A 12,303-nucleotide genomic window follows, 5' to 3' on the forward strand; every position below is an offset into this window, starting at 1 on the left:
GTGGTCTCAGAGGTCAAGATTAGGACCAATAGTAAATTAAAGAAATGCCGGTTAATACAGGAAAAAATTTCAGTCTTGTCATTACCCCCTTGAAAAAATTTAATCTGTTTTTCGCGTGTTATGCGTGCGACAGATCGCGCGAGAGAACCAGACGGACGCGAAATGGACACGTTTTATATTATTAGCTTAAAAAATTTGTGTCATAAGTATTTTTTTTAAATTGCCAGCCCTCTCATTCGTAGCCTGCGAGAGCAGACGCATTTCCGGCCGTCGCTTCTGCTCTCGCAGGCTATCTCATTCGTGACTCACACGTAGCTTGGATTCCATTTCCGTTACATCTTATGTGGCTATTAAGCTGAGAAGGGAGCCAACAGGATGAACGAGGGACACACTGGACATCGGACCACCAAGCAATTTTGCATTCGATGCAGCGAAAAAGCCTTTTGTATTGACCACTAAGATTACTGTTACTTTGCTCTCTATGTTATCAGGATTAGATATCTCGTATGTAAAGACTCGAAGGAAAGTTGGAGATTTTTCCTGAACGGTCACTTTAATTTTTAATTTATTCACATTACACCATTACATGACCGATATATATGTACCGTTAGACTTACTACGAATACAATAACTCAGGCAAAATACAGTAAAATTCAGGAACTACTCTTTTTTTAGTTCTCGATCCATTTTACATTTACAGTTGCTGTCATATAATTTGATCTCACCAACTTAACATAGTGTAATACATATGTAGATGTAGATGTAAAATCAAACAAGAATTGCCTTCTCTAACAGCCTCAATTGCGACGACTATTGAATGCCGCTCTTTTAAATGTAATAGCTAGACGAATCATTGTTGTTGTCACTTCGCCGGCACGCCGAGTGACAACAGTCCGTCTCCCTCATTTTATCGAAGTTGAAGGTTTCTCTTCCAGTTACCTGGTTTATTCCTTACCAGTCCACTCATCCAGCTTTATTTTAGTGTTATTGTGTTATTTTATCCATTTCAAAATATTTTCGGCATTTTAAGACTTCCGTCTATTAATATCCTGATATAAATTAATGCGGTTAATGGAGCAACTAAACGATATTTTAATTCATTTTTCTGATTACTTTAAAATCGTAGGAAACCTCAAAATGATAGTTTTCTAACCTGGAAAAACAACAAAGGAGTAATAAGAAACCGAAAATAATTATATAAACAAGGATGGTTTCGACTGACGAAGATTAAGAAAACTACGAATGAAAAACTTCAAAAATACTTGTGAATTTTTTCAAGATGCGTTGTACGTGACGTTACTCCTTTAAGTTTATCCTTCCGTTAAAGTTAATTAGATATCACGGTTTTGACCCTGTTTTAGAAAAAATGCCTCGGACTCTATAATATGGACTTGAAATACACAAGTAGACTATTTCCTATAGTACTTTTGTTAAACCGTACGCTGGGAAGTGTCTCCTTCGCCACATATAAACGCCAAGTGGGTAACGTCGCGAATGACAAGCCGGCTGCGCGCGATGGGTTTGGTTCTGCATCGTGATTGGTTGAGTGGTTGGCGCGAGTTTTAACCCTTGTACCCGCCTCGATTAGTTGTTTTTTTAATGGCGGGGCAAGCAATGTTGTAAACCAAATGTACCAAAAACAAAATAAAAAGTTCAAGTTGAAGTTTTTAAAACCAATCACAGAGCGTATAGTTTAGCAAAAAATAATACTGCTCTAACATCTTTAGGCATTCTTATAGTTTGTTCAATCTTGCCAAATATCGTAATATTCTCTGACATTTTCTAGCCTAGTGTTGACATGATTTGAGGCTTATTTAAATTAATGTTAAATTACATAGATTAAAGTGCTACAATGATCAAATTTCCACCCCTTACAACTTTAGGCGTATTAAAGAGAATTCAACGAAAAATTCAAATGGCGTTTTCCGTTTTCAAATAACTGAGCAAATCCAAGTTCCATGTTTTGATAATTCCATTCTAATGGCAGAGGACTTTGCCTTTAAATCTGAAACAAATTAATATAAAAAATGTCTGTAGAGAATAGTTGTTTGGTAATCATGAAGTATTCTGGTATGCAACTCATTAATTAAATAGACACGAATTGAAGATACTGTTCCTCGTTATTCGGCTTAGGTGCTTATTTGACGTTTTCTCTTGTCCACTTTTACGATTCTACCAGCTTTAATTTTGTGTCTAAAACCAGCAGAAATGTCTCCTTTGCTCACTTCATGCCTTCATTTTCACTGCTTTTAAGGGGAAGAAGTGGGGTTTTAATCAGTTCACATTTCATTATTTTAATGGGGTGCGCTTGTTAGAAGCGGCGCTTAATCGAGGAAATGCGGTCATCTTATGGTAGCTATTTGTAGGAGCAGCCTTAATCATGAATATGCTGGCTACGGAGTGCCTAAGCTCTTGGTTTCTCGGCTCGCTATCTTTTTCCAGCTGCTGAACATTTTAAAACTGTGAAGGTTGTACAAGTTAAAAAGGGTTTAATTAAATATTCCTTTGCAAAACTCACCAGAGCAAATTCTGCTTGCGTAGGAAGTCCGTTTTCTTGTTCAATCTTTCGCATAATTTCTTCATCAGGTTTCAGCAGGCTCAAGAATCGCTAAAACAAGACGAAGTATTTAAAAGAGAGAATCAAAGTGTGATCAAACATTGTTGAATGAAAAAAAAAATTCTATAAAATTTTTTCAGTGAACTGCGCTATTGAGCTTATCCGTCGTAAAATGCCTCGCAAACGTATGTTGTCTACATTCTCCAGAGGTACTAATGTACGTTTTCTACCCATAAGACCCCAAAATATGCATTAATTCTTCAATAAAAGACCCGTTATCCCAATTTCGTTACTTGTGTGGACTTGTGTGCCTCTTAGTGTCTGTTTCATTTTTAACCGTCGTTTTGTTATAAGAATTAAGAACGCTATTCCTGTTTACTCTTAACTCGCTAGCAGCTTCATTGACATAATTTTATGCAACTGAGAAGTGGACGGGCCTACCTCCTTGAAAGGACGGGAACTGTCACTGAAAAGCCTGTAAAAGGCATATCCGGGAACACAAAGAATGGACGAGAGGCAAAGGCCCCACCCCACAAGCTCGGCCCAGACCGGATATTTATAATCGCCAAGCGAGAGTCCGGACCAGTCCACGCACTGCCAGACAAAGATCACCTGGTGGGAGGAGATGAAAGATAACAATGTCCTTAAGGTATTTCACGTGAAATAGAACTGCTCATAGATTTCCAACCAAACTTTGTCGGTTGGTTGTTTACCTAAAGGGAACTTTTAAAAATTTTGAAATAAAAAAGGGGGGTCACCGTATTCGTTTAGGAGAGGAAGACCTGAAACCACATAATTCCTTAATAATTCCTTTGCTAGTACTGGGAAAGTACATGTTTTTGTTGATAATGTATTATTCTGCCTTAGAAATTGATCTGTATTCATTTTACAGAAAGAATGTGATCACTACCCTCAAGCTAAGAGAAAAAAATGATAGGTCACCGTATTCATTTACGAGAAAACCATGATTTATCTCTCTCGCGAGCCAAGCCGCAAAGAAAAAAGCGGCCATTTTCAGTGTTTGTGTGCGCGCGCTAATTACGCGTAAAATTCTGCGCAGTAAGGATGCGCAATGCAATACTAGAGAATCACCTTAAAATGTCGTAATGATGATGTTTTTTTTTGGATAAGCCCTACGTATGGCTGTGTGAATATTAATGTGTTAGTTCAGACTGTTAAAAACGTTGTTACGGTTGGGGCACTTCATCCAAATCAACTCAAGTTGGTAGCGTTTATAATTCGTTCCTTACCAGAATAATGACTGGGCAGAAGAATTTCCAGCACAACCTGAAATACAGGTTTGGTCGATGTCCTATCATGTCCTGGATGTTCTTGCAAAAGTTTTCAGTCCCTGGTAAAAATAAAAGCCTTGAGCTCTTCTTTGGTATTATTTATTGAGCCCAAACTAGATTTTTACACGTAGTAATTTTGTAAAGTGAAATTAGACTATAATCAATGTATAATCACTGACAGAAAGGTAAATCCTTTTTTTTAAAAAGATATTTGTTGGGCTTCCGTATATTGCAAGACTATAACTTTTCATATAAATTGTCTCATTACAGTTAACGGCAGCTAGCTACTGCAGGGAAGGTACACAATCAACTGTGATGCTTATTCCTTCTTAGCACTTAATGACTGGCACGTAGTGAAACAGCGATTTTTTCCCCCGAGTTATATCATGTAACTGAAAAAAAAATCGGTCTGGCTCCGAAGTTTATTCAACACTATTCTGGTTGACGCGACGCGGTCACAAGTTCTCCACAGTCTCAAGACAAACAGCCTTGAGGGGTTATACTAATTCAGGCATTCATTTTTCTGACACGATTGAGTATGAACGGGATATGGTTCTGACGGGATACAAACTCTTTTTCTTACCATAGACCCATCCAATTGCAATTGATTCAAGAAGCGCGATAAGAACCAATGAAATTCCGCCGCTCTGAATGTCAAACATTTCGAACACATACAATCCACCCTATAAGAAAGACGAATTAAGACAACGGTTTAACTGGAAAATATGTAATTTAACCTGACAAGGTAAGTTCGTATATAGTAAATAGTTTGAACCCAGGAGTATCAGTATTTGACAAGGTAAGGCAACCACCATTTCGTCGGGGTGAACGCCGAAATGCCCGTTGTTTAATTAATGTACATTAATAAATGCAATTTAATTTAATTGTTTAATTAAATAACATAAATAGACTGTAACCCGCCTCCCCGAACAAATCAGCGCACACCTGACAATCAATAATATGTTGATTTTGTGTATGTTCATTTTCCTCTAATTTATCTTTCTTGTACTTAGCTGCGCTGTGACTGCTGTTATCTCAGATCATTTTTAAACTTCGTTTTCATAATACTAATTATCCATTTCCGTAACCTGACTGTAGATCCAGTACAGAGACAATACTATGGCATCGAGGGGCTAGGGCTCTATAAAAGCCTATGCGAATGCCGCTGTTAAGAAATGGAAAAGCAAGCCAATTCTAATCTAGCTATTATTAATGTTTAATAATACCTGAGTCACGTGTGCCAGGCCAATGACGTAGCAGATAATACAAAAGCCAAGGGAGATGACAGACTTGTATTTACGCATGCGTGGCGAGTAGTCACTGATAACTGTGGTACAAGTCTCAACGCCCACAAACTAAAAAATAATTACGAGACAAACAACAAAATATTGTAAAAAGTGTTTTTCTTTAACACACTAAACATTGTCGGTTTACTTTCTTATCATTATTAGCAACTTTTCTCGTGGTTTTGAACTAGTAGCTAATTATTACCAGTAAAGTTTGAACGAAAGAGCACAATTTAACTCACTTTAATTCAAGCAAGGTGATATTGTTTATTAGATAATTATTAATGATTTTGTTGCAAACAGACTCATCTGTATTAGGTTTATCAACCTTGTTTATTTTTCTCTTGTTGGATATATTGCTCCCTGATAAATGTTTCTTTTTGGCTTGTCCGTAATAAATTTTTCTTTGTAGCTTAGAAACAAAATAGTTGCACATGAATGGGTTTTTCCCAGGAATTGTTAACTCTGACAGCCATAGAGTCTTCAGTAGGGATAGAGAGTCCAGCTTTCAAACGTAATCAGATTGCGTAGGTGCTATGGAAAATTAAGTAAAGTAATGCAGCGAAACAGTAATTATTATTTCGAAGGGAATGTTTGCCTTTTATTCACATTTACAGTGACTACGGTACCACAATAGCAAAAACGTAGCCGCAAGTTATATTGTTCGCATTATTTAAAAAATCTTTTGACAATGGACCTCGAAGGTTGACACTTACTAACCTGGCTGTCCAGACCAAGATTAAACAACATGAAGAAAAACAGAAATGCCCAGAGTTGTGAAACAGGCAGCTGTTTGATTCCTTCTGGAAACGCCATGAACACCAGTCCTGGTCCTACATATTGAGATAATATTGTTAGTGAGTACCGCTCAGATTGGGAGCACTGTGGTGTGATGGTTAGCACGTCGAGCTATAACATTACTCTATTACATGTATGTGTTCTCAGCCAGGTGAACCCTTTGTCCTTGCAGTGTCACTTTTTACCAAGTTGAATAATTAGATACCTACCGATACAGCCGCCATGTTCAGTGTTTTGACCTGGCATGCAAGATGGCGGCGTAGTTACGGTTGCTACGGGATCACGTGACGAGTGTAAAACCTCTATCCCGTTGGGAAACTTCATAAAGTACCGGCAGATAACCTGGAATAGACTTGCATTCCATTCAAGAGAAGACGGAGTCATCACATGCCGCTAATCAAGGTCTTTGACAACAATAAAAAAATTGAGAAAAAATTTTTTATTTTAAAAAATTTTTTTTTTGGTTTTGGGGGGGACCCCCCCTTTTTTTTTTATAAAAACCCAAAAAAAAAAAAAAAAAAAAAAAAAAAAAAAAAAAAAAAAAAACCAAAAAACCGTGTCTACAAGTTGGCTTGACTACAGTTTATTTACAAGAAGGAATCGACTGACCATTGGACAATTGACAAATTTGGCGCAATTCTTTATGGTGGTGTGTGAAATATAGGTTTAAGTTATAAAAGACACCAGAGGATTACCTCCTTTAACTGCATTGCCAACTTCAGTTTTGAGTAAGTGTGCCATGAAGCCCATCATTGTAAACACGGTAAAGCCCGCGAAAAAACTGGTCATACAATTGACCAATGACACCACCACGCTGTCTCTAGAAATAAGAGATCAGGGAATTAGTAAGGCGGAAAAGCAAAAAACCCACAAGACTAATTGTTTACAGGAAATAATCATGTATGTGACCTAGAGAGAAAATAGTGTAGACATGATCACCTTATTTGTGAAAATACTGAAGCAGTTGCAGTTATTTGACCTTTTTTAATTTCTTAACAGAGTCACTGCCCTAGTTACCCCCATGTCAACTTCGAAGCGGAATTATGACGCCTGAACTTCATCCGTGACAAAATAGAAGTGCCAGATCCTCTCACGTAGAGGATCTAATCAGCTATAACTAAATAACCAAAAAAAAAAAATAAGGGATATGAAATAAGAAACAAATTTTACGAAAGTCACAGTTTTTTTTCTTTTGCAGAGTGCTGTGAAAGTTAATAGGATATCCATGGAAATTTGCAACATACACAGACAACACACAGGAAATATTATTTTTTTTTGCCGTTTTCTTAGTTGCTTTATTCGTTAACACTAGCCTTTCTGGAAAAGTCTTAAGCGGCGTTCACACGACAAACTAAAGTTGGCAAACTCAAGTTGGTGTGTGTGAACGACACATTAACAGTTGGCAAACAAGTTGGCAAACTGTTGGTGAGAATAGTGACAAATTCTATTTTGTCCCCAACAGTTGGCTAACTTCAGGTTTGCTGTTGTTGCGTCGTTATTCACACATACCAACTTGAGTTGCCAACACAAGTTGGCCAATAGTTTGTCGTGTGAAGGCCGTTTTAAAAAGGCAAAACAAATGGACAGTTATAAGGCTCCCTTACTTTTCACAGTTGTTGTTAAACTTGTTAAAGCTGCTGTAGGTAAGGAGTCCTCCCATGCCGATACTGAGTGAGTAAAATATTTGACCAGCGGCTTGCACCCACACCTGCAGAAATCAGGAATTTTTTTTGTTCTTAGGTTAAATATCACGCACAGAGACAAGAAATTCAACAAAATGTGACCTTTAAGTCAATTAAAGAATTACATTCTCGATAGATTAGAAAATCTTCTCATGTAATACAGATTGAATGACATGAGATTTAAATTTTGTCATGCATTCATTCTCATCATCAGTTTTTCGAAAAAAAAGTGAATTTATTCGTTCAAGGTCCTTTAAGGAAGAAATAAACTAGTAAATTTTACGATATCTTTCCAGGCAGAGATACCAAGAGCTTTAACTTCCAAGGAGCCTGTACACATGTCTACCGTGCTGTATGGCACATACACTCTTACCTGGGGATCTTTCAGTCTTGAGAAATCAGGCTTCAAGTAGAAGAGAACCCCATCACCAGCTCCCTCCAGGGTGGCACCACGAACGAGAAGAATAAACAACACCAAATATGGAAACAACGCAGTGAAGTAGACAACCTGGAAAGTATCAGTACCAGCTTTTTATTTTTTATTTTTCTCATTGGTCAACATACATCATTACGCTTACTTTGTTTCTCAATTCACTGAGCAACAACAACAACAATAAGGAAGGAAAGTGACCTTGATATTACGTACCTTTCCAACTGATTTCACTCCTTTCCACACACAGAAGTAAACGCAGATCCATGCCACGAGAAGGCAAATAGCAAGCTCCCAACGGATTTCTCCTGGTTGATCAATTCCATCGGACAGCTTGAGTACATGACCACTAAACGTAAAATAAGTTGAAAAATAATCTTAATTAGCCAAAATAACTGATACAAAAAAGTATCGGGGATTACAAAAAGCCTGTGGGGGCCATAGTTTTTCTGAAAAAAGACCAATGTTTCGAGGGTGAAGTCTTGTTTAATAAATTGTTTCATAAAAAAGAAGTGAAATTACACAACTATAGCTATATGCTATAGCAAAAGCTAGGTTTATATCTTACTTGAAATATTCTTCCTCAGGGGAGATATATTTTCCAGTGCAATTTAATGGAAGACCAATAGCTGTGCAGTTCACCGTTGCATCCATTACGCGGTCCTTCCTGAAAGAAAAGGAAGACATGGGTGGGTGGGCGTCTATGTGACTAACAACGTGTTTCTTTTTGCGAACTAATATCATAAAAATTTAATATAAAAAAACCAATTATTCTAGGAAAGTGGTTTGTACACTCTTAAATGTTCATGAAAACGAGTATGCTCGTGGTCAAATACTTTATTTTACAAGCAAACAGGTATGAGCCACGCTAAATTTTTGGCATCTTTTGTTAAATAGAGGATATTACATGGTTGCGCGGAGATATGAAATTTATCTTCGAGTGTTCAAATCGATATCTCACGAGTGAGCGCAGCGTGAGATATCGATTTGAACACTCGAAGATAAATTTCATGTCTCCGCGCAACCATGTAATATTCTGTTTATTATATAAACCTACTAATTACGATGTTTTTGACGATTTTCCGAAGATTGCCGACCATTTTCCGAAGATTTCCGAAGATTTGCAAAATGTTGTCGGAAGGTCGTACGGATGTTTCCGAACATTTTCCGAACTTTTCCGAAGATATCCGAAGAATTCCGAAGATTGTCGAGGAAGATCCGAAGATGTTTCGACTTAATATCGATTTACTTTGGCTCATTCAGCATTGAAACAGGGCAAACTTGTCAGAAAATGTTTCGAAATCGATATCTTCACATGTGAAAATAACATGTTATTTTCACATGTGAAGATATGATTTTTTCGTGCAAAGATTTCCTGGTATTTCACTGATGTTTATATAATAAAACATATTTATCCTTCAGTATTATTATTTCCATCACTTACTTGCAGTAGTTGGAATTCCATTCATTTCCACATTCACCCCAAGGCAGAGTTTTACGAAACGTCACAAATAAGTAATATAGAGTCCAAGCGATGATGACGTTGTAATAGACACTGATAAGGAAGGTGATCAACAGCATGGCGTAACCAAGGCCTGGAATTTAAAGACAAGCACGTGTTTAGATGTGGTCATTTGTGCTTACTGTTATGTGTATTGATTAGTTCACCCTTGTCACGTAATGTGCCGTGGCTCTGGTGCTTGAAACCCCCCCCCCCCCCCCCCAAAATTGCTTCTACATTTAGCTAGTACAGTTGATTCCCGATCACTCGAACCGTCAACAACTCGAATCTTCCGCTCTCTCGAACCCTTTTCCATTCCCCTACAGGTCATTTTCTTACTAAATTTACCCTCCTCGATAACTCGAACCCCCGATAATTCGAACCTTTTTTTCGATTCAGTCCTTGAAGGTTCGAGTTATCGGGATTCAGCTGTAAATAATACAATTTATATGGGTGAGTTTAAGCACGTACGCAAAAGAAAGGGCTCTCGGGTTTGTGTAACAGAAACGAGTACCTGGTAAGTCGGAATAACGCTCTCGGTTTTTTTTAGGAGAACTTGCTAAGGAACACGATGTCTTCTTATGGCGTCATACTAATATGACTTTTGGCGGGTTTTAAGTTCTCTTTAAATCGTTTTACAAAGATTGTTTTGGTATTCAGTTCCCTGTTTTCCTAAAGATTCGACTTCAGATGAATCATGTACAACATACCTCCAAACAGAGGACAAATAGCCGCCCAAGACTTGACAACACCCTTTCCAACATACTGACCAAGAGCAACTTCAAGGTAGAAGATGGGAATTCCACAGAACACCAGGCAGACCACATATGGAATCAGGAACGAGGCTGTAAAAAATAAAGTAGTACCATTTATAAACTAACCTTCTGGTCGGATAAGTTATGTGTATATCTGAATATCTCACCAGTGTCATAGTTTATCAAATACTGATCTAACCGCGATCTCAGGGTCTATAAATCCACCAGTCTTGCTTCAACATTAAAAATCTGTCATTCTCTGATCAAGAAAAAATATGGTTACTAGAAAATAGCCTGAGAACAAGATCAGAAACATGTCATTTTTCTCGCCTTTTGCGGCCGTTATTTCGCGAGTGAAGATAAAAAATACACGCTCGTGCTATTGTGATAGACAACTGAACATTTTTTCAAAACATTTTCAAACAAATATTTGGTGATGTAGGACGGAATTCTCAGAATTAATCTCGAAATAATTGGAATTGGAAATTGGTAAGAGGAATTCATAGTCGAGCATGACAGTGTTTGAAGTGAAATTATTTTAAAGTAGAATACCAGCACAAATAGCAGATATCTCACCTCCTCCATTGATGTAGCACAGGTAAGGAAAACGCCACACGTTACCGAGTCCCACGGCATAACCAACGCACGATAAAATAAAATCGAGTTTTCTTGTCCACTGCTCTCGCTTTTCTTCTCGCTCTGTACCTTTGTTTTTCCTGGCTAGCGAAGCTTCTCCGCTTAATGACGTGAGGGGGTTTAGAGGTTCGGAATCGTTGTCAGTTTTCTCCATAGCTGCAAAGTGTTGCGTGTGTACCGAGATATTAACTGAATTGGAAAATTCTATGCGAACGCGGGCTTATAAACAGTTTGCAATGCGTCTGGTAAGCGTAACTGCTAGATCACGCACGTACACTATTCAGTTCCTGTCTGGCTGATCGTCTGCCGCGCCGGGCTGAATTGATAAACATAACGAAGGAATGCTGCCAATAGTTATTTTTTGTTTATCAGATGCTTCATTAATTTTTCGGACTAAAAATGGACACTTCAAGAAATCGATGGATTTGGACTCACAGTGTTTTCCATCGATATGAATTCTTACACATTTAAAATAGTGCGAGGATGATTTAGGAATGTCGAACACGTGCGTACGTATCCAGACTGAGGTGAAACAAGACGTACACGGAAGTACCAGAGCAACAGAAAAATAAGCATCAAAGGAAGTGAGAAATGAAAGTGAACGTGACGGGCTTGGGAATACTTAGAACTTTCGAGTTTGAGATGCTAATTTTAATTGGTCTACTTATCTCTTTCTAAATAATCGGGTTACGGGTCACGTCGGTCGATGTCGATAAGCATAATTTATTGACTTCACGAAAACAACAATTCGTCGCCCTGAATAAAAGAATTGTTTGAAACTTTGAAAGAACGTGTCTGCAAGAGTTTATCCCGAAATCCATTTTAAAACGTACTTAGCTTGATAATTAAGTTTATTTTGCTAAATTCAGATGAAAGAACTGCATTTGATCAGTGTAAGTTCGACTGAAATAGGTGAGGAGCATTTTGCAACATTAACTTTATTTTCCACAAACGTTCAGTCCGATAGGAAGTTTAGCTGTTCAGCTCACGTCTCCTGGGCAATCGCTGAACACACTGTCATGTCTTGCCCGGTAAATAACTCTCGCTATGCGCCCGGCTTCTCGCAGCTTGACTTACAGGTTGTCTGTCCAATGTAACCAACGGGCTTGCATAAACTTTGGAGTGATTAACTCATCTGATCGAAAAAAATAACCAATAAATTTTGATTGATTCATTTCTTTTCTTGAGCTCAACTAGTCTTAATTTTAGATATCTTCCGTTCATCCAGGGTTAAGGGTTTGTACGACGGTCCCTTGTCCTTTCTAGATTATATTTTATAGCATATATTTTTTGTTCCTTTTCAGTCGACGTCCTTTGTAGCTGATTATCGAGTCACGTTTAGAAGGGTGCGATTAGAATAATTAAT

General features: G+C 37.8%; 1 protein-coding gene across 1 annotated transcript; it reads right to left on the reverse strand.

Moving 5' to 3' along the window:
- Positions 1-904: 904 nt before the first annotated feature.
- LOC144644199 (sodium- and chloride-dependent GABA transporter 1-like) lies at positions 905-11,238 on the reverse strand. Its single transcript, XM_078503626.1, has 15 exons — positions 10,878-11,238; positions 10,257-10,391; positions 9,490-9,640; positions 8,614-8,712; positions 8,262-8,394; positions 7,989-8,123; positions 7,538-7,641; positions 6,629-6,753; positions 5,856-5,968; positions 5,076-5,204; positions 4,433-4,532; positions 3,808-3,908; positions 2,999-3,169; positions 2,519-2,608; positions 905-2,005 (listed from the first exon to the last, which is right to left on the reverse strand). Exons 1-15 carry the CDS (start codon positions 11,089-11,091, stop codon positions 2,000-2,002), a joined length of 1,806 nt encoding a protein of 601 aa, XP_078359752.1. The 5' UTR covers positions 11,092-11,238; the 3' UTR covers positions 905-1,999.
- Between the last annotated feature and the right edge of the window lie 1,065 nt (positions 11,239-12,303).

This window comes from Oculina patagonica, chromosome 2 (assembly GCF_052425735.1).
Source record: "Oculina patagonica isolate OP01 chromosome 2, crgOcupat, whole genome shotgun sequence".
Lineage (NCBI taxonomy): Eukaryota > Metazoa > Cnidaria > Anthozoa > Scleractinia > Oculinidae > Oculina > Oculina patagonica.